Consider the following 23862-nt stretch of genomic DNA (forward strand, 5'->3'; position numbering starts at 1 on the left):
AGCTAGGTTGCCCAGCAAAATTTGTCAAACTGATCCAGCTCTTTCATGTCGACATGACAGGGGAAGTCCTATCTGGTGGAGAGACTTCCGATCGCTTCAACATCTCCAATGGCGTGAAACAAGGCTGTGTCCTCGCTCCGGTACTATTCAACCTATACTTCACCCAAGTATTACGACATGCTGTGATGGATCTAGACCTGGGCATCTACATCAAATACAGACTGAATGTCTCACTATTCGACCTTCGCCACCTGACTGCAAAAACAAAGACAACAGAGAGACTCATCCTGGAAGCTCTCTTTGCAGATGACTGTGCTCTCATGGCCCACCAAGAAAATCAACTTCAAACCATTGTGGACATAATCTCCACCACAACAAAACTGTTTGGCCTGACAATCGGCCTCAGCAAAATAGAGGTGCTGTTCCAACCTGCACCAGGGAGGCCAACTAACCAGCCGTGCATTACAATCAACGGCACACAGCTTTCTAACGTCAACACTTTCAAGTACCTGGGCAGCACCATTGCCAAAGATGGGTCCCTAGACCACATGATTAAAGCCAGGATCCAAAAGGCCAGCCAGGCACCAAGGCGGCTGTGCTCCAAAGTCCTCCAACACAGAGGTGTAAGCACTGCGACGAAGCTCAAAGTGTACAATGCAGTGGTCCTCAGCTCACTCCTGTACTGTTGTGAGACATGGACACTGCACATGAAACAGCTGGAGCAATTCCACCAACGCTCGCTCTGGTCAATCATGAGGATCCGATGGCAGGACCGAATCACCAACCAGGAAGTCCTTGACAGAGCCAACTCCACCAGCATCGAAGTCATGGTCCTCAAAACCCAGCTATGATGGTCTGGACACGTCATCCGCATGGACCCACAGCGAATACCAAGACAGGTATTCTATGGTGAACTGTTAGCTGGACTCAGGAAACAAGGTCGACCAAAGAAAAGATTCAAGGATCAGCTAAAGTCCAACTTGAAGTGGGCTGGCATTACACCAAAGCAACTAGAACTCGCTGCCTCTGACAGAAGCAGCTGGCAAACCCACATTAACCATGCCGCCACCACTTTTGAAGATGAGCGCCGTCGACGTCTTGCCGCTGCGCGTGAACGCCGACACCAGGCCACAACCGCACCTCCCGTAACAACTGGTGTCCCATGCTCCATTTGTCACAAACTTTGTGCCTCAGTCTTTGGAATTCAAAGCCACTTGAGGGTACATCAATAGATCATAATGCACACAGACAATTGTCATTCTCAGTCACCGAGAGACTACCACTAACTAACTAACTATATATAGTATATATATATATATAGCATATATATATATATATAATCATCTCTTTCCTGAATTCCTGGTGTCCCTGAATCAAGTCTCTTCCCTACTCCAGCTCATCCTGCCCTTAACAACCATGGTAGTCTTTCCAAAGTGTAGGTCTAGGACTCCTGGGACTCTCCATCAACTCCAACTTCCATAAGCAGTTATGAAGTGCTCTTTTTGGCATTTAAAACTCTTCACAAACTGCCTCCCTTTCAACCTTTTCAGTCTTCATATATTCTATTCCCTTCCACATACAGTGTGATTCAGCTACACTGGACTATTTGCAGTTCCTCCAATACAATGCTTTATCTCCCATTTTTGTGTCTTTGCTGTTCCTGATTGTTCCACTGTCTTGATTGCCCAGCCCACTCTGCCACTTTGCTTCTTAAGTTTCTCTAGTTTTTCTTCAAAGCTCAACTCAAAGCCCACCTTCTGTGGGAAGCCACTGTTTGCCCCTTTCAGTTGCTAATGCCTTATTTAACAAAGATGAGTGGAAATCAGTTTCATGGGACAAAACAAATGAGAGAAAAATTCCCATAATTTTGCCTTTGAAGACCAATGCAATGATAAGACAAACAATTTTGAATTTTCAGTGGCTTTTTATTGCTTCTAGGATAAAATATACACTCCTCATCTTGACATTTAGAGGCCTTAAGAAACTGGTTACAGCCTATGTTTCACTGATTTAGATGTGAAAAGAACTTTAGGTTTAATGTCTGGAGGAGAGACATTGAAAATTACAACACACCAAAATACCTTTTTCCAATTGGCCTCTCACAGTGTCTGATTTACTAATTGCTCAATTTTTGAGGGAAGGCACTGAAGGTCTTTGTTAAAATGAGGTATATTATCTGAGACAATTAATAATGTCATTAATAATGTCACCAAGAATAAATCTCTAGAATATCACCTCATACTGCAAGGAATGATGCAAGAGACAAATAGATTCCTATTAAGAGGCAAAAAGGCTAGGAGAATGGGGTACATGAAATATGATAGCAGAGGCAGGTAGGTGGTACTGTGGATAGTGCTAGGCAGGGAGTAAGGAAGACTGAGTTCAAATATGAATTCTGATCCTTACAAGCTGTGTGACCCTACACAAATCATTTACTCTTTGTGTGCTTCAGTTTCTTTATCTATAAAATGGTGATAATAATAGCACTTCACAGCTATTCTGAGGGTCAAATGAAGTAATATTTGTAAAGTGCTTAGAATAGTGACTAGCACATAGCAGGTTCTATATAAATGCTTATTTTCTTCTTCCTTCCTAATAGCTGGAAACTTTGGCAGTCAATGGGCAAGTATGAAAAGTGATAGCAAAGTAGAAAACTGATGGCAGAATGGAATAGGCCAGGGAAGGAGTTTCCCAAATAAGGTTCAAGGATAGACTTGTTTGATTACAACAGTCATTAGAGAAACAAAATAAAAACAAACTTTGCCTGCTTTAAAAGGGCCATTCTTAGAGGTAGATAGAGGCCAGGCTTGAAGCTAAGAAGATCTGGGTTCAAGTTCTTGCCTCAGACACAACTTCTCTGTGTAAACCTGTCAAGTCAGATGACTTCTCAGTGTACTAGGCAACTCTCCAGGACAACAAGTTATAGAGAAGGGTATCACCAGCAACATGCATTGGTCTAAGGGATTTTTTCATTTGAGAGGTTAGCTAATACCATAGGTCCAGTTCCTATCCATATCTCTTTTTTGGAACACATAGGTGATTTCACTGAAGTAGGGAACACTGAATATGGGCAGTTACTCTGCAACTTAAGAGCTTTAGAAACTTTGCTGGGTCCTGGAAGTGATTTTCTCACAGTCACCCAGTCAGTAGGAGCCAGAAATGGGACTTCCAAGCAATTCTCTCAACACCATGTCACACTATATGCAGGTTCTCTCTGAAGTGCTCTGAGAAATACAGACATTAATAAAAGAGTTCTGATCTCAAAGATATTACAATCTAATATTTATATTCAGTTTGTTTTTTTCTTCCTCTTCTTATCTATGCTATTTTTCTTACTTTTCTGCCATGGAGAGTTTACTAGTTTGTTGCTTGTAGTTGCTGGTTATTTCATTCTGCACACGCTGAACAAGCTCTTCATCGATAGCATACTGAATTGCTGATTGGATTACATCTAGCCACCATGGTGAGCCTGCATGTGTCTGAGGGGAAAAAAAAAACACCTCAGATATCAATCATGATTTTATTAATCAATCAATATCAATCATTAAATTAATATTTATTGAGTATCTACTACAAGTCTAGTACTGTGTTAAGTAATGTGAGAGTTAATAAGGAAAGGGTAAGACAGTTCCTACCCTCAAACTGCTTTTCTGCCTATGCAAACCTCCTCCCCAAAGATAAATGCACTATGAGGCAGCACAGCAGAATGGAGCAAGTGATAGACCTGGAGCAGGAAGACCTAGACTTAAATCTCACTTTGAATTTTTGCTGGGAAGTTGGGCAAAATACTCAACTTATCAGGGGATACTAATACTACTCTTACTGACAGTATCTATTTCACAGTTGTTGTGAAGATTTAGTGACAAAGTAAAGAGTAATAATAATAATACCTAACATTTCATAGGTTTTCAAAATTGCAAAAAAATATAATCTCATTTTATTCTCACAAAAACCTTGAAGCAGGTGCTATTGTTATCTTCATTTTAAAGTAAAGAGAATCAAGAAATTAACAGACTTGTCCAAAGTAACATAGCATTTAACGGTTTGAGACAAGATTTGAACTCAGGCCTTCCTGTCTCCTGGTTCAGTATTCTACCCACTGACAGCTAGAAAGCTCACTCTTAAAATTTTTTAAAGTTCTATATAGATGACAGACAACCAGGTGGCACAGAGCACTGGGCCTGTGTTTAAATCTGGCCTCAGACACTTACTAGCTGTGCAACTCTGGACAAGTCACTTAACTTTTGTTGCCTCAGTTTCCTCATTAGGAAAATGAGCTGGAAAAGGAAATGGCACTCCAATATCACTGCTAACAAAATCCTAAATGGAGTCATGAAGAGTCAGACATAACTGAATTGACTGAACAACAGCCTATATGTTAATTATTATCATTATGCTTCTAACAGGTAACTCTTTGTTTAGTCAAATAAAAAGAAAACACTATTGCCCAAGAATTCTGAAGATTTGAATGTTTACTATTTGCACATATAATGAATGTCATAAAATATTATATCATTGGTTCTGGAATACTATGGGGCAATTATTTGTTTCTAGCAACCTATAGTTCATTTCTCTAGCTATAAGAAAGGCAGTATTTCTAATTACTTAATATCAATTGCAAAACTGGTTCTAAATAAAATATAATCTAATATAATCTCATGGAGACATTCACAAAAATGCATGATGTTTGGTGAAGAAACATGAAGAAAGAAGTGAATGAAAAAACAAAGTAAACTTAAAAAACAAAAAGCAGTTATTTATTTATTTAGGGCTTCCATTCTTATTTTATAAAATGGAAAACTTGAAAGGAGCAAGATGTTCCTGTTTTATAAGGAGTGATGACCCTAAAGTGGTTGTGAATTTATTTTTTTCAACCTAAGATGCAGGTTAAAAATTCATCAAAATATTGGGGATTCCCATGCTTAGAAAATTCTTGAGGTTCTTGCCAAATTAACATCCTATGAAATAGCAAAAGTAGGTATTGTCATTTCTGGGAAAGTAGATTTGAGATTCAAATCTGGGCAAGTCTTCTCACGAAATACTACAGAATAATTTAAAACAATGATGTCCAACAGGATTCCAAAACTAAGATTATAGATCAACAAGTCAAGTTGTGATTTAAATGAATAATCCCAGCTTGCCTTCCTCTGAAGTTCCCGGATGATCTGCAAAACTGGCTGCAAAGCTTGATGGGCTTCTGCAACTTCTGCATTGGATTTACTCATGTAATGCTGTCTAAGTTGTTCAGCCTAAATGTAAAAATAAAAAGACCTTCATTCAAATGTTTTACAGCAATTTTGTAGGGCATTTTAAGAACATTCCTATGACTCATATTAATTAGTTATTTAGTTTAAACACGTATTCTATTATGTACATGTATTCTTATTTGAATGAATGTGATACTTCAAATGTAGCTGGGATAAATAAAATGACAAATTACCTATATTAGGTATATTATCAACCATCTTTACTCCTAATCTTGTCCTCTACTTGTCACATCCAACGTTTGCAATATGTCTATTGATTGAACATTAAAGCTATTCAACAATGGTCTAAAATATCACAATAAATAATGGGCTCACTGTCCCTGGAAGTATTTAAAGAGAATCTTAATAATTGTCAAGGATTCTTAAAAACAAATCCCTGTACTGGGTGAGAAGTTAGGCTAGGATGATAGACTTAGAATTGGAAGAAAACTCTCCAATTTTCCTCAGGGACATTTGAAAATTCTGTATTACTAACACGGGTTCTTACAAGACTGGAGAAGTTGAGGAGGAGGAAGGAGGAAGCAAGGCATCAGTTTTTACAGACTATAATAGATATTAGGGACGGTGGATGGAGACAAAAAGGAAAATGGTAAGGAGAGAAGATTTAACTCCTTCACAATGTTTTTATTGTGCCCTTGTCCTAGTTTGGGGTAAATTTTTTTGGCATAATAAAAATTTTAGAATATGAAGAAAGAGACCCCCTTTTCTAAATTACAGCCATATCTTTATAGTTCCTTTATTTACTGCTTATTTCAAAACTATGCAACTGGCTACCAAAAATCAGATTATTGACATTTCTTCTACCTACACAACAGCAAGTAGCTCAAGAGAAAAATAATAATTACAGTTACTGACATTCTTCTTTATCTAATCAATTCCAGAAAGGTTAAAAGTAGTAACAGCAGTAAGCTAGCTATAGTCATATTCATTTTGAAATACCACATGCATTTAAAAATATCAATTATAAAAAAGAATGAAGTGAAATATCCACTCTTTCAAACAGGATGAATAATGATAATTACCTCTTCCTCAAGTTTGCCATCTCTCAAGGTAGGAGGTATTCCTGGGTGCTTGGCTAGCAACAATTCCATCAGGTTGTGTGTAGAATGAAGTCTCTACATATACAAAAACAGCAAGAACTTTGATATTCCGTTCATGGAATACATGAGCAGTAGCTTATTCTTTGATTTTAAACCTTCCCTTTCCAACTTAGAGTTAATATTCTATATTGGTTCCAAGGCAGAAGAGTGGTAAGGGCCAGGCAATAAGGCCAGACAAGTGACTTGTCCAAGGTCACATAGCTAGGAAGTGTCTGAGGCCACATTTGAAGCCAGGATCTCTCATCTCCAGGCCTGGCTCTCAATCTACTGAGGTACCTATCCACCCCCTAGCAACTTACTCTTACCTTACTGCTATCATAGTATACTGATTACCAATAACAGACTATACAAAGAAACTTTTCAATCTAATAGAAATTTTTCTGAAACAATAAATTCTATTTCATGAAAAAAACTTTAGAAGTCAGGTATCTATGAAATTTAGGTAGAGCCAGCATACCTATCTGTTTAGTATAAATTATAACTTCATCATTATTTATCCAATCTCTACTAGCAACAAAAATGTGATAGAAACTGAGAGAGGCCTTCAAAATTAGAAAGGACAAAATCATATGGACAAGTTGCATATGTAGGATACAGGTTTTAATTTGTTTTCCCAATAGTGGTTATAAGTTTTATTGATCCCTCTTGTAATCAATGGGCTAAAAGACAGTTGGCCAAAAATGGAGCTGCAATATATGGACCACAGGAGACTTAAATGAAGTTACTAATGGTCTTTCTCTGACCCTGTTCTCAGTTGGTTAACAAATATTTATTAAGCACCTACTATGTTTCACGCATTGTGATAAACACCCTACTTGTAGTAAATGAACTAAGTGGTCAATAGTTGTTGCCGCTGACCCTTAATCCAAAGTAATGTGAAAGTTTAAATGAACAGTAGGCAATGCAAACAAACATCAGATTAGTTGACAGAAGAAATGGATTTGAAGATCTATTGTTACAGGTTAGTAGCTGAGCAACTTTGAGCAAATCACTAAATAGCTTTCTTTCTTCATCTATAAAATAAGGATAATACAGTTTAAACTACATAAATCAGATAGTCATTGTGGAAAAAAATATTCAGATATGAGTTGTGTGAGTTGGGTAGTTTTAAAAAACTAAACCTTAAATGAAATGGTCTGGCACTCTCTAGTAACATTTACTGGTATTCACAAATCATCTCAAACATTGAAGAATCCTTATTTAAAAAAACAAAAAACCGGAACTTAAAATTGTTAAATGTTTACTCACTTGTAATGAATCAGTTTTAAGCTTGTCTTTGTGTTCTTCAGATGAACGTAATACTTCTCTGTACAGGTCAACTGCTTGGGGATACTCATCTGAAGAATGAAAGTTTATTTAAAGCCAAAAATATATATATATTTAAAGTAAAAAATGTCCTTATTTGCTACCTACATAAATGGCATATTGTAAATGTTGTAATTTAATTTTCATTATTTTTCATGCAAACTTCATAGACTCCCAGAATGGGAAAGGATTTCAGAGATGATTTAGTTAAATGTTAAACTAAAATATGAATCCTCTAATTTGAAGATTGAATTTTATTTCATGTGGGTTTTATTTAACAGAAAAAGAAACACTCTCTGATTAATTTCAAAGGAAATATAACAATACAAATTTTATTACTGGTAAGAGAAGATAAACAAGTGCAAAAAATGTATTTGCTATGAATGAAATAAAAATAAAAAATATGTTAAACTGTAATTAATTTTTAACAAATGTCACTTTCATTGAAAGCCAAAAGGAGCTAAAAACTTATGATGTACTTAAAATTAATAAGTCGGTTTTAACTTGATTTAATTATAACACATCAACATTTTAGCAGATTTTTCAATATCTTCTTACCAAAGCACACAAATATGGAAGAAAAATAATTCTTGTTTATGTGTGAAATTCCAAAGTAATTTATCATTAACTATAGTAACTTAAAACTTTTTCATTTCTGTGAAAAAACTCACAAATAGTTAAAGATGACTTCTTTTGCTATCATTTAGTATGAACAGCTTTTTCATCTCATATTGATGTCAACCTGTCATTTCTAGATAAGTTGAGGCTAATGTGGTGATCTGAGTGAGACATCTCACTTGTTTGTTGCTTTTGAAAGCAAGTTCAAAACACAAAGCTGAAGGCACAGCTGAAATAGCAACTGTCTTGTTAACAGCATCATCATGTGATTTTTACAGAATAATACCACTTTAAGTATTTGTAATTCTCTTAAGTTCTAAGAGTCTTATTAATATAAACAGTTGGGAAGGTTTTTTTAAATGTCTTTTTAAATATTTTAATGTCTTTTATAATTTTTTTGGTTTTCATCTTGTTTGTATTCAATTCATTTTTTAACACCCTTACCTTTTTTCTGTCTTAGATCAATACTGTGTACTGGTTCCAAGGCAGAAAAGCAGTAAGGTCTAGGCAACTGGGGTTAAGTGACTTGCCCAGGGGCACAAAGCTAGAGAATATATGAGGCTAGATTTGAACCAAGGACCTCTAATTTCTAGGCCTGGCTATCAATCCACTGCCCTCTTATTTTTTAAAAAAATTTAGTTTCAAACAAATGTAATTTAGAAAAGCCACCTTAACTAAGAAGTATTCTGGAATGTTTTTCTTTTGATACATAATGATAGCTAACTATGACTAATCCACAAAAAAGGAAGTGAAGCATAAAAAACATAAAGAAAAATAACCAGAATCAAAGATGCTGAATGCCTGTTATTCATCAAGTAACAGTTAATATGTTGTTCTTGCTATTTGCCAAATACTTTAGAATTAGATCAGATGGTCTGATCTAATTCTTCCAATTATAGGCTTATTTTTTACTTTCTAAATAGTGTAAAAAAGAAAAATGTTGAGAAGAGGGAAGGCAAAAATGTTGAGAAGAAAAATACCTAGATGTTTAAGTAACTGAATCACATGATCATATTACTTTTACTTACACACACACACACAGACACACAGAAAGAAGGGAGAAACTACTACTTTAGACATTTTGGGCAGTAAATTTTGACACCTATTGTTAGACTTCACAACACAACACTGTATTACTTCTGATTATATTTAATTAAGGCAAAAACATTTCATGGCATATTTTGTATTCTACTTGTTTTCATAACTGTACAGGACAGGCAGATAGGGAGTCAGATAAGTTTACAGTTAATTCCAACCTTTAAAAGCTGTGTGATTATAGGCAAGTTTTAACTTCTCAAAAGAAACTAGTTTCCTCATTTATGAAATGGAGTGTAAATAATACACTATGAAATAGTGCATTTTCTCATAAGGTTATTGTGAGGAATACATTACATAAATCTGAGTTGCTGTTGATATATATATATATATATATATATATATATGTTTGTTTTTTTTTTACTACATTCCTACTCTGATGCCTCTTTATGGTAGGAAGCTAAGCCTAGATCCTCAAACATTGTGGAAGATCACAACGGCTGGCAGGTCTTAACTACCAAGCTAGAAAGGCTTAATGTATAGGCATATATGAGGAAAACTTAACTAGGTTTTGAGAGGCTAAATATTTTGGCTTCAGTAGCTTTCAAAGACTGTCTTATAAAATTATAAAAGGGTTGTGATCTGCATTAGTTGAGTTACATGTGGCAATGGAATTACAGATCTTTGAAGTACTGACTTACTAAAGTATTATTATTCCCAAGTTTTCTCTTTTATTTTGATTGCTCCACTTTTTGTTTTGAGATTGGGAGAAAATGATGTTCAATGTAATAGATGCTTGTCCTTAATTTAGCTAATTCTAAAATATATTTAAAGAAAAAACATTTTAAAACATTTGCTAGAGCTACTTCATATTGGCTTTCACTCAGAACTATTACACCAATATTAAAAAAAGTTCAATTCCTTAATTATTTCAGTTTAACAATATTTCCTAGGCTAAACAGCACAACGCCTGACAGTGCCAGCTGTAATAAAAGGTTACTATTGATTTAGAATAGGTTACAAAAGGAGACATCTGTAATAACTTATAACTTATTGTTTTATAACTTATTAAAATATCAAGCTCTACTTTTATCTCCTTCAGAATGTTTTTAATGGAATCAGAGATAACAAAGCAATCTGCTTCTACCTTTAATGATATGGATGCCAGCTAAGCCATTAAGAGCACAAACCAATTGCCGATGTGCTTCTTCACATTCAGTTCGACATTTCTTCTGCAGTGAAGTCAGCAACTCTTCCATGGTCATAGTACTGAAAGAAATAGTAGACTGGTCAAACTTAGACAAAAATACTTAGGATTTCTTCTTTAGTAGTAGTAGTATGGCATGCAAGAATATATTCTATGAATCTTGGAAGGAGAGTAAGGAAAGGAGACTTGTGAATTCAGAGATGATGACTCAATGGCTAGCGCTCACAGGGTATCCTTCATATAACCCTCAAGTTGTTTTTTTTTTTTAACAATAAAGTGTTACTGACTTTAATAGAGAACAAAAGAAGATTTAATTTCTTTTGCAAAGAAAATGTTGTAATATAAGTTTCATCGACTTAAACTTGATATTCTTGTTTATCATGGAAGTATTGACATTTCTACCATAAACCATAGGCCAAATATCTTGCCTATTCTGGAAACAGCCTACTGAAGCAATAGGCAGAATTATTATAGAGAAAGTATGTGTGTGTATGTGTATATATATACATATATACATATGTATATATGTATATATGTATATATGTATATATGTATATATATATGTATGTATAATCAATGCCCAGGAAGAAGCATCTATCAAAACAGTTCTCCCCCCCACCATATTCAGAAACAAAAAATACATTTATTTCCCATCTACTAAGCTATTATAGAATAAAAATGCTTCACTTAAAAAATCAACAAAAATTTAAGGTAGCAAAAAGTTGTATTTAACAAAATTATTCAGTTACTTCTTTTTAAACATTTACCTTCTGTCTTAGAATTGATACTAAGTATCAGTTCCAAGGCAAAAGAGTGATAAGGGCTAGGTAACAGGTTAAATGACTTACCCAAGGTCACACAGGTAGGAAGTGACTAAATCTAAATTGAAATCCAGGATTTTCTGTTTCCAGACTTGGTTCTCTATCCAATAAGCAATCTACAGGCCCTCCAGTTATTTTCTTAGAAGTAATATCCAGCCAGTATGCAAGAAATTCTACATTTCTGGGTTTTATTAGAAAAATTCTTCTTAGCACCAAAGGAGAAAAATCAAGGAGGCTACCATGTGCTCCAATATGAGAATGACAATATTTGCATATTTGGTAATTTCACAGGGCTTAAAAGTTTCACCAAGCAAGAATCAATATGGAAATCTAGAGAACATGAAGGGCTCCCTGCCCTTGGCAGAAACATGAAATTCATAAATAGCAAATTCATAAAGAGTAGGAAGAGGGGTGAAGTAGAAAGTAGACAATTCTCACAAAAGTAGAAAAAGAGCAACACTTTAGACTCAGGATTGAACTCAGTTCTCTGAACAGAAGGCAGTGTGACAGAATAGATGAGTCTTGTATTTGGATTCTGAGGACAAGCACTGGAATCCTGGCTGTATGATCTATTATTTAGATGACTCTGCTACAAATGGCTAAACTGCGCTCTCTCTCTCTCCCTCTCTGTCTCCATCTCCATCTGTAAAATAATGGGGATTGAGGAGATAGTTTCTAACGTCTATCTTAGCTCAAAATCCTATTAAAGTTGTCTTCTTTTGAAACAAGATATAAGAGAAGGAAAGTTAAGTTTACTAATATTTTTGAGTGACATTAAAGTAATGACTCACCAGGGAAAGCTGCAGTAAGAAAAGTTATCTTAGGAGACAAATAAGGAAGAATTTCTGTAAAAAAGAAAAGTAGGGGGCATACAAAAACTCCCAAACACCTTTTATATGGCAAGGGGAGTTGAACTGCTTGTATTTGTCAAATATATAGGTACTCAGCACTACATAACCAAAAAGTAGGAACTGGTCCTGACTCTTACTAATGCTACTGGTTTTCCTTATACCTCAGTAAAGTTATTTATTTTTTGTCTTAGTTTCCTGATCTATAGTGCTATAGTATATACAAATTTCTATATATTTATGTAAATATGTGTGTATATATAGATTAGCATTCTAAATTAAATGCTAAATCTATAGGATAGTAGATTTAAACATGGAAAGGAATGAATTTTTATAGCAGTGGAATCAAATTCATATAAATACCACTATACATAAAGATTCCTATAGTATGAAGAGTGACTTAGAAAACCACATATTAACATTATCTGTGCTTTATTATTATATCTTATTAATGTTGTTAAATATTTTCCAATTAAATTAAACTGATTTGGGATGTACTTGGGAGCATGGTAGCTGCAAATGGCCTCCAGGTCACATATTTGAAACCTCTACTTTTACAGAAGCTAAATGTTCATCTAAATCAAAATGCTGGCTGTCCTAAAGGTTCAAATTTTTAAAACTTTAACAATTTAAAATTACACTAAGACTTTTAGAACACGCCACGTATTTCATTTAATACAAATTATTAGTCATTTTGAATCGTGCAGTATTGCTATGAAGAGAGGGCTATATGGTTTCCAGTCAAATTCCTTCTTTTAAGTTTTGAAATTTTAAGGGTGGTAAAGACAAAAGCTACCAAGACAGAACATTTAGAGAAAATAAAAGAAGTGTAAAAGATGAAATTTATTTGGGTTAGTATTGTTTTCCTAAAACTACTAATTGTAAAAATCAAGACTATGGCATGTAATTGAGTTTACAAGTGTACTTTTGATATAGCTCATGCTAAACATTAACTGCTTTTCTCAACCTATCAAAATAAATACCAATAAAGACACCTAATACACATATACCATGTGTAGTTCTTTGTACTTTTGTAAATAAATTCTCATTTGATCTTCACAGCAGTATATTTTATAAATATAGAAAGTAATGCACAGATAGTTGAGTAATTTGCCCATGCAGCAAGATAGTCAAGATTACAATCCAAATCTAATTTGTAGTCTAAGTAGGGTTAAAAAAGGGAGCAGCTGCATAGCTCAGTGGATTGAGAGTCAGGCCTAGAGACGGGAGGTCCTGGGTTCAAATCTGACCTCAGACACATCCCAGCTGTGTTGACCCCCATTGCCTAGCCCTTCCCACTCTTCTGCCTTAGAACCAATACACAGTATTGATTCCAAGACAGAAGGTAAGGGTTTAAAAAAAATAGGGTAAAAAATATTTCAATTAACAGACTTGCAGAGGAGTAGTCCAAGTCATTCATTGACTCAGTCATACAAAGGTTTGGGGCTAAGGGTGAATGGACAAGTCCTTGAGCATCTTGGTTCCTTTTTTTCCCCCAGAGTGATCATTTTAATGAGTCAGTATTACTTAAGTATTATCAACAACAGAAGAAAAGAATTATAAGTGAAACCTTTTTTGTAGTGGCAAGAATTCTCCTCGAACAGCCTGTGGGTGGCAGCAAGCCTGTCTGAGTCTCAACAGTGGGTAGAGAATAGATGTGACGGTCCTCCTGTCAAGGCTGCTGAGTTTCAGAGCCCAATCAGATATCTTTCTAAGCTTTGCCAGGGCGTCCTGACAACACACCTCATGCTGACGGTGATAGAAATGCCTTTCCACTGGAGAAAAGTGAAGCCAGTGTACATCTTCTGTCTGTGGGGGAATTTGAATCTGAGAAGGAAAAACAAATGGACATTCCATGGAACATTCTTTCCCAACAAGTCTTTTTCTTAAAATAGCCTTTAAAGAAAACTAAAAAATTTTACTAACTTGGTCAATTACATCCTTTTTTGCAGACCTCCACATTATCTTGGCAATAAGGTTGTAGAGGGGTTGAGGATTTTTCCTGCAGTAAGGACGATACAGAAGTTGATCCCACCAGTGTTTGACCCAATATGGATCAACACCAAGGAAGAGCACTAACCCATAGAGATCTAAAAAGAAAGAAAAAAATAAGGACAATTTGTTTCTGCATTTTTTTTCTATTCTTTAGGAATATGGCTTTCAATGAAGTTTTTAGTACACAAAATTATTCATCATTTTAAGGCCTTTTCAAGGAATTAAAATGCATATTAGATAGTACACTGCAAGAGTACAAGTGATAAGAAAGTTCACAGAAAATATTCTGCTTTTAATTTTCCAAGATTCAAGCCAAAATCTATTAAAAGGATTGTTGGTGACTGATACTAGCTTTTTATTTCTTTACTAAGATAATGAGCCCTGAATCACACAACACTTAAGTTTTCTAAAATTGTCATTCTAAAAAAAAGTCAGGAATTCATGCTGGCATTCAACAAAGACCTATGGTCTTAAGTGATTAATTCAAAAGATCTATTACCTTACTGCTATACTTCATAAGCAGAGGTTAGCAAAGCTATAGACACTTTGTCAGTAGAGATCATACTTTGAACAAACATTTCTATAGTACTACTGGGTGAAGAGTGGAAAACTGTGAGGGGTAAATAGTTAAAAATAAATTCAGAAAACAAAGGACCATGGCAAGCTTTGTTACTTCCTGCAATAAAACTGTAGAGATTTTCCATGGAAAAGGGCATCAAAGATAAATGTCACATGGTTTAACATCTACTTTTAATATAACCCTGTCATTTTTTTGGCCATAAATAAACCTACCTACCATACTATGATGTCTCTTCTTATGTACTTGACCATTTTCAAATGTGCAGTACATTTTTGCATACATATTTTATCAAGCTCTTTTACAACAAAAAACTACAAAATCTTTTATCTTTGTATCTAATATCCAAGCTTTGTAGCAAATATGCAGTACATGGCATATGCTTGATATGTGCTAAACAAACAAATGAATGTCTACTAGACTTAAAGTCATATATTTCAGGATTAATTTTACATCTCAGAAGTCCCAAGAGCCAAAACTTCCTACTTCAAAATGAATTCTAAATTCCTATCCTTTGTGAAGAGTTTATTTTTCCCACATAACATACTACGTAAACTATCTGTGATTGTGTTAACCAGCAATCATCATGGGCATACTCAAATGCTGTGTTTCTCAAAGATTAAACATATAATTTGTGAACACATGCCAGGAAGTTGCCATTCAAAGTAGCACCATCTTGGGCTTATTATAAATAAACCATGCCAAACAAAATTTATTTTCTATTTTGATAATGTCACTAGAATGGTGGAGTCAGAAGAATGTTATGGATGCAGAATCCCTTGAATTTACCTAGGCATCTGGCATTCACCTCAAAATCTCCTAATTTGCAGATAGATAGGTAGGATATCTGAAAAAAGAACTGGAGGAATGCTATGTTAAGCTCTACCATCTGGAAATCCAAATTACCTTTCTAGTCTCATATTACTCTCCTCCACACAAACAGGAGTAATTTCTCCCCTTCCCCTACAATTCTCTCACAGTGCTATTTCCATGCCTTTGTTCTTACTGTTCCCTAGGCTTACCCCTTCTTTTCCTCCTTTATGTTACTGAATAATTCTGCCCATCTTTTAAAGTTTAATTCAAGTAGTATCATATTCATGAAATCATTCCAAAACAATTTATAGGACATGGGCTATTTGTTTTGCAGTCGCCAAAGCATTTATATATAATACTATTAAATTTTTTCTGCTGCCTATTACCATCCTAGATTGTGAAATTAACAAAGGCATATCTTTTTAGTGCATAGCAGAAAGTTCTTCACTCAGCAAGTACTTAATATTTTTTGAAGGAATACATGAAATTATAAAGAAGTTAGCTATGTGCTAGAGGACTCTTTTACCCTATTTTATGCCTAAACATCTATTGTTAAATCACTAATTAGATGAAGATATAAAAGGCATACTAATCGAAATACCAGCTAATAAAAAGTTAAGAAGGAGGTAGTCAAAGTCAAATGAACTTTAGGATTTCTGGAAATGTTCTTATAGGACCATATGATACTGAATAATAATTGAACACACAGGCATTCCATCTCCCATTGTTATCATTGTCCCATCTACCTTAAGTGTTAGTTTTATTCCTTCTTGAGGCATCTTCTTTTTCCCAATACAGATAAAACAAAATTTAAAAAAAAATCATCTTTTTTGTTTGTCTAACATCAGCTTTAGTTCATACTGGGCTTGAGGACTCTTGGTACCTCTACAGAACTGTGATTTATCTTTGCTATCTTCTATAGACCCAGAGGGCTGCATCTGAAGTCAAGAAGACCACAGTTCAAAGCTGGCCTGGGGTACTGACTAGTTGAGTAACTAAGTTATTCTATTTCTGTCTGCCTCAGTTTCCTCAATTATAAAATGGGGATAGAATAGCATCTACCTTGCAGAGTTGTGAGGATCAAATATGATAATATTTGTAAAGCATTGAGTACAGTGCCTGGCACATAATAGGTGTTTAATAAATAATAATTTCTTTTCTTCCACAAAAATGTAAGTTGATTGGCAAATTCTTTTTACAATTATGATATTAGTTTCCTTTAGGCAAAGCTGCCTTTCTCCTCTCCAATGAAGTAGTTTCATTTTCAGTCTTCATATGTGAGACCTGAAAACATTTTATCCCTTCTTGGCTGAGTACCCCTAGTAAAATTTTAGTCAGAGTTCCCATATAATCTTTCTCTGAATCCTTTGAAATTTGATCTCCTGAAATCTAAGGTGAATCTTAGTCTATACTCTCTGTTTTCTTCTCTATCATAAATAGACTATATCTTGTAACATGACTACATCTCCAAAAGGTAATTATTGCTGAAAATCAAATGAGATATTTGTAAAGCACTTAGTATGAGGCCTGACACATAGCAGGCACTAGAGAAATGCTTATTCCCTTCCACTCTTTCCTACTTTTGCTTTTTTGAAAAATCAGATCCAGAATATAAATTCTTTTTGTTGGTGTGCCTGGATTTTGATGGATGAACTTATCATTAAAGCATATCAAGAAATTAATAGTTCTTTTTTTGGCAGAGAAAATAAAAGTCCTAGTAAATATCCACATAACTGAATTTCCCCATAACTACTTTATCCTACAACTGTGCTATGCTTGTGATGCTTTCTAAATGCTTCATCTATTTCTGCTCTCTAGATGTTCAACAGTAAATTTTGATAATACTTCTTTTTCTTTTAATCTTCACTCAAATATTCTCTACAGTTTTCAGGGATTTTTTTTTAATTTAATCAAATGAATACCTTTTCTAAGTATACAATGCTAATCTACCCTTCTATCCTTTTTACCTATCTTCTTTCTTTGGAATATGGAATAAGCAATATTCCAATCATAGTTCTAATTCCATCAAGTCTGAATGAAACCTTGAGAAAGAACTTGTAATTTTGTCAAGGTGATGAACTTCTGTGTGGGAAAGCTTTTCCACAACACAGGTGAACAAAATTCCTCTAATCTATTTACAGAGTCCTATGTGATTATCTGGGTAATTTAAATGAGTTGCCCAAGATCATAGATCAGAAGCAAGATTTTAATTTGGGCATTCTTAACTCCAAGCCTAGACCTGGATCAACTATTCCACATAGTTTCAGATGATTGATAGCTATGATGTCAAATGTTATTTGACTATAATAAATATTTTTGAGATTTGAAATCAGGAAAAAGATTCTTCCTGTCTTCAGGCTGCTGCTCTACCCACTAAGCAATCTACCTACCCTAGACTTTCTAGATAGAAAGCCTCAAATACAAGTGCTGTCCAAGGTTCTTTAACTGTATTTTACAACTTTGGAAAGAAGTGAAGATATTCTCCACAAAATTACATTTTACTAGTTTTTCTACTTCCTTAGAAGCTGCATGATGTAATAAAGATGGGACCTCAGAGCTAGGAAAATCTGATTTCAAGTTTCCCTTCTGCTATACAATGGCTTGTGAACTGGGTAAGTCATATCTCTGAGTGATCTAAGGGATTCCCCAACTCTGTAAATCACAGAGGAGGTGTTAACCTCTATAGTTAGAGGGAAGTTCCTCATGCGGAAGTCATATCAATGAAACCAGCAGCCCCTATTCAAGTTCATATTCTTATTCTTCCACCTTTTAAGAAGTAGTAAAACAGATTAAATTGGCATCCTTTACTACTTCCTGGAATAAATTATTATTCAACTTTGAGAAGATCCTAAAGTTATTTTGAGAATTTCAACATGTGTTATGCTACTAAAAATATTTCTAATCAAAGTAGTGTCTTGTGGCTGCAATTTATTTTCACAAAACAAGGACACTTTTGATTTTGAAAAAACAACATTATTTTCTTTATAACATGTTTACATGTATACATAAGCCTATGTATATATGGATGTGTGTATACATATAATGTATGAACTTTCTTATTCTTTTTCCTTTTTCTTTTTTAAATACAGATTCATTTCTAAGTATTTGTCTTTGACCAAGGACTTTGAAACCTGATTTCTAATTATACTCCAATAGCAAGATGGGAATTAGATCTGGGTAGTGAAGAACTATGGAAACACTGCATTATTAAATGGTGTATCACAGTTATTATCTATAGAACTACAGGGGGGGAATATAAATTTATTATCTTAAAATCAAAGATCTCATCTTCAAGAAGAAAATTCATCCTTGAGCTTATTTTTAAAAAAATACAAAAAACTTTTATATTCATTCATGAATAATAAGTTGAAAAAGAGCCAACCATTTAAAAAGGGCTTAGTTTCATTACTTTCAGTGAAAATAGGAGATCTGAAAGTAGTTTTATAATATATGGTTCAAATCTTCCACAAAAAAGTTAATACTTTCAAACCAATGTGCACACTAATACAAAAAGAAGAAAATGTAACACATAAATTATACCTTACCTTCTAATCCTCTCTGTACTGGAGTACCACTGACACACCAGCGATTGATTCCACTCAAGCGCAAAGCCATTTCAGCAGCCTAATGAAAGAGAACACAAGTAATAAACAAATTGTGTAAAAAAACCAAACAAGCATTGGGAGTAAATATACTTAGGGAAAACCCACGAATGTCTATACTCTGAATCAGATGTATACTGCTACTACATTTAACTGAGGCTATATATGCTAATTTATATGTGTACACACACACACACACACACACACACACACACACACACTTTCAATGTAGAGTAGCTTTATAATCACAACTCAGCTCAGGATCTACTATAATCATAAAATTCTGAGGTAGTAAATAGCCTGAGGGAATCATATAAACCCTTATATTTTGGTGGGTTAAATAAGACTACTGTCCTTTAAAGTGACAATTCTGCCTCAAGGAGGTCTTCCTAGAATTGCCAATCAGCATCACCTTGAGCCCATGCTATTCAATTCTACCAAATGAGCTTCTACAGTTAGCAAGATTGTGAATACCCCTAGAAACAGTTTTATTTTTCCCATTCTGTATCTTACTCCACTATATCAGACTCTATAAACAAAACGATTTGTCTTTAAACTGACAAGTTAAAACTAATAAATACCTTTTAGTCATTTATATTCACACTGATTTAAGATACAAACACACATAAAATGTTTAGCTGTGAACTTCATTGACAACATTCTGGGTTGGTGTGCATGCAGGCAGGCTATATTTTGAGAAAGAATTGCTTTTTCTAGGAAATTAAATGTAGTAAGAGAAATAATAAGCCACTCTATCCCCCTTCCCCGATACCTAAAGCCTTTCTAGGACTATTTCTCACCTTTGCAGTGGTGCACTCAACCATCTGAGCTTCATCCAGACAGATTCTCCACCACTCAACTGCTACCAAGGGACTGGGTATGGCCATATACCGCTTCTGATTCCGGAAGCGTCGCCCATCCTCACTATTGCTGTGGGGGATATCTACATAATTCAATTCTGAACGAAGGACATCATAAGTGGTGATAACTACATCTTGCTCTGCCAGCATATGAGGCTGCAAGAAGCCATGTTTCTTCACCCCTTGATACACCTAGATAATAATGAGCAGAGACACAGACATCAAAAGACTTATTGATAAGAAAAGGAACATCTTTAAACTTTGAGCTAATAAATTATATCAATAAGAGCCACAGATTCTCTTGGTTCATCATATCTATTTTGAGGTTATATGCTGTATCAGAATATAGGAAGGGGCAGGGCAGGTAGGTGGCACAATGGATTGAGAGCCAGGCCCAGAGACGGGAGGTTCATATCTGGCCTCAGATACTTCCTAGCTTTGTGACTCTGGGCAAGTCACTTGACCCCCATTGCCTAGCCCTTACGGCTCTTCTGCCTTAGAACCAATACATAGTATTGACTCCAAGATGGAAAGTAAGGGCTTAAAAAAAATAAAAAAACAAAAAAAACACAGAAAGGGGCTTAAGTATTAAGTGTATAATGGAACGAGCACGGAATTCTAAGTGATGGAATTGAGTTCCAACTATGCCACTATATCTCATAACACTATTACAAGGATCTAAGGGCAATAAGGCCTCTAAGGTTACCAAGTTCAACATTAGTTTTCTACATGAGGGAACAACCATACATAGAGGTTATGTGACTTGTCCCTGGTTACAAAGGTAGCAGTCATATTATTAATATTAGAGAACAGAACCTCTCCCACACAAATTTTGCTCCCAAGGCAACGACAATAAAGTTGATTTATTAAAGACTCCAAGGAAAAGTGACTCCTTATATACTCTGGCTCCTCCTTCATATAGATGGATACTAGTAGATTCCCCATCTTATTTATCTTCATCCTTCATAAAACTGACTTTTTATTATCACAATCCACATTCCTATCATCAAACTGAATACATCTTTTAACTTTGCAATTTATTTCTTTTAAGTTCTCCCCAATTTCTCCACATTTTTTCAAAAAGCTGATGCCAAGAAAATGGGTACATTCTAAAAGGTATTACCCAGATAGTCTCAATATTTTCATTTGATGACTCCATCATGCCAACATTGCCCTGCCATCACTTAAAAAGTGTTGTAAAATGCCAATGCTGTCTGAAAGGGAAAGCAGGAAAAATATGCTTTTATAGCCCAGAGTTTGAATAGTATTTAGAGTTCACAAGTGCTTTCTTAGCTGCCATAAAAGCTGATTCAATTTTGGGCTTCATTTAGAGAGACACAGCTTCCTAGACTAGAGAGGTGACAGTCCCACTAAACTGTGCTGGTTAGAATACATATGAAGTACTGTTTCCAGCTCTTGGAATTGCACTTTAGGAAAGGTATGTAACAAGTTAAAGGGTAGGCAGGGGGCAATCATAATGGAGAATAATCACCAGTTCATTTAGTCAATCAATCCAAAAGTATTTATTAAATGCCCATTATTTACAAAAACACTCAGGCCAATAGAGATATGAAGTAAAAAATGAAAGCTTTCAAAAAATCTTACATTCTTTTGGAAAATAAACTAAAAGAAGTGGGGCTCTTTAATCTGGAGATGCCGAAGAAGGAGAGAAGGAGTTATGTGGAAGAGACAGATTTACACTAGCCATGTAGGACTGAACTGGGAATGATGGAACAATATGGTAAAGTAGTAAATTAAGGTTTAATATTATGAAATATCTTCCTACCAATTAAAGCAATCTAAAAGTAGACTAGGCTGATTGGGAGGTGGTAAGTTTGCCTCACTGAATTCCTTCAGGCACAAGCTAGATGTCAGGTTTATTGGAGAGGAATAGACAAGATCAGATAGCTGCTGAGGTCCCTTCCAATTCTGAGGTTTTTATGAAACTATGTGAAGAGTTTACACTGTGTGACCAGGCTAAGTATTTCCTTTTATTGTTGGTCTCATTGCAAATGATACAAGGGGTAATGGAAAGATATATGGTGGCTATTAATAACAATACCTGGTATACAAGAAGTGGAAGAAAAGATGCTATTAAAAAAAAAAAACCATCATTGGGAAAGGAGGTAGGCTGGTTTTGAGAAAATGTTAACTGATGAAAAGAGGCCAAGTGTTATTATGGTTTCTTTATAAAAACCAGCACAACAGAAACAGAGGAAAGTTTTCAAGTGAATTGAATGAATCTTCTCTAGAAGATTTTCATGAGGACAAGGAGAAAAACTTCATAGGATGGAGAGGCCTAGGAGAACAGATGAAAAATTATGAGGTCTACACTGATAGGATATACTCATTTTAATGAGTTCACAGATCCATTTAAACAAGCATTCATGAGCTATATGTACTATAGGCAATTTTTATTTTGTATTTGTGAATAAGGCTACTAAGGATCTACATTAATAATAGCTTAATTTACATTTTATTACATATACGTACAAGTATCATGGTTCTCATTGTACAAATGAATGAAGAAAATCATATTTGGAGTAATTCATACATTTTTATTAGCTAATACAAATAGAGCCTGACTCATTCCCACATCTCTTAAAGCCCAATACTCCAGCTAAAATATTAGGACTGCTCCTTAATCCCATCTCTAACAATGACATATTTGGAATACAGTGTAACTTCCTACAATGTGGCACAATTTCTAGGTATTAAATGTGATATTTTAAAATGAACCCTTAATATCATTCTTTTTTGTTTTCTTCCTAAGAATTCAAATCAAAAAACTTTGGAAAGCAAAGATCTTAGGTAATATTTATTTATATTAGAAGTAACTCTAAGAAGCTGAAGAAAATTCCACTTGTCTATTCTATGCATATCCTTCTACTTCTAACTAGGATGTCTGTACTTTGACCTTGTAGGAAAGCTAGTTTTACTTAATTTGATCAATAACTATTTATCAAAATATAGAATTAATTTTAAAAGTCACTGGAGTTAAACTTCGTCATTCTCATTGATTCATTAAATAACACAACTTTGTGGTTTGTAATCTGGGGGCGAAAAAAACTATGAACCTGACAATATTGACAATATTTCAATTACATGAGCAATATCAAAGGAAATAATTAGTAAGCTCTAGGGAATGAGATAGGAAAAAAAGAGATATGAAGTGTACTGTATAAACTCCAAAAGGACATAAATCTTTTATCATGAGCTTCTAAAAAGGGAGCAAAAACCCAAACAAACAAGCAATTCTCTTTGGGAGTGAGCTATTATGGCATCTCCTATATCTAGAACACAGCTGAGAAATAGGAAGTAAAAAATGCTCTAGGAAGTAAAATAGATTTTATAAAGTCCATACACTAAAGTTCATGCACTTTAGTTATTCATTTAAGTCTTACTTCTTTTACTTTATACCCAACTTTAATAAATTTTCTAAGCCCATAAAAGAGTATAAACAGTAAATCAGGAGTAAAAACAAAACAAAATTGACAAATATGGGGCAGCTAAGTAGCACAGTGGATAGAACATGGGCCCAGAGTCAGGAAGATTCACCTTCCTGAATTCAAATCTAGACTCAGATACTTATTAGCTTTATGACCCTAGGTAAGTCATCTAATCCTTTTTTCTCAGTTTTTTCATCTATAAAATGAATTGGAGAAGGAAATGGCAAACTATTCTGGTATCTTTGCCAAGAAAACCCCAAATGGGGCCACAAAGAGATAGACATGTCTGAGAAATGACAGGAAGATGACAAATACACTGACTCCAAAGAGAAGGGATAGATAACAATGATAGAAGAGCCAGAAAA

The 23862-nt window shown here is 34.7% G+C and overlaps 1 protein-coding gene across 1 annotated transcript in view; it reads right to left on the minus strand.

Annotated features, from left to right (window-relative positions):
* Window positions 1–23862, minus strand: part of SHPRH (SNF2 histone linker PHD RING helicase) — a 122740-nt gene that overhangs the window by 59173 nt on the left and 39705 nt on the right. Inside the window, exons 10-18 of the mRNA XM_001370655.4 lie at window positions 19989–20240; window positions 19132–19210; window positions 14128–14291; window positions 13772–14028; window positions 10473–10594; window positions 7616–7704; window positions 6290–6382; window positions 5142–5249; window positions 3337–3479 (exon numbers count right to left, since the gene is read on the minus strand). Coding sequence (XP_001370692.2) covers window positions 3337–3479; window positions 5142–5249; window positions 6290–6382; window positions 7616–7704; window positions 10473–10594; window positions 13772–14028; window positions 14128–14291; window positions 19132–19210; window positions 19989–20240 — 1307 coding nt within the window. The remainder of the gene's footprint in view (window positions 1–3336; window positions 3480–5141; window positions 5250–6289; window positions 6383–7615; window positions 7705–10472; window positions 10595–13771; window positions 14029–14127; window positions 14292–19131; window positions 19211–19988; window positions 20241–23862) is intronic.

Source organism: Monodelphis domestica, chromosome 2 (genome assembly GCF_027887165.1).
Source record: "Monodelphis domestica isolate mMonDom1 chromosome 2, mMonDom1.pri, whole genome shotgun sequence".
NCBI lineage: Eukaryota > Metazoa > Chordata > Mammalia > Didelphimorphia > Didelphidae > Monodelphis > Monodelphis domestica.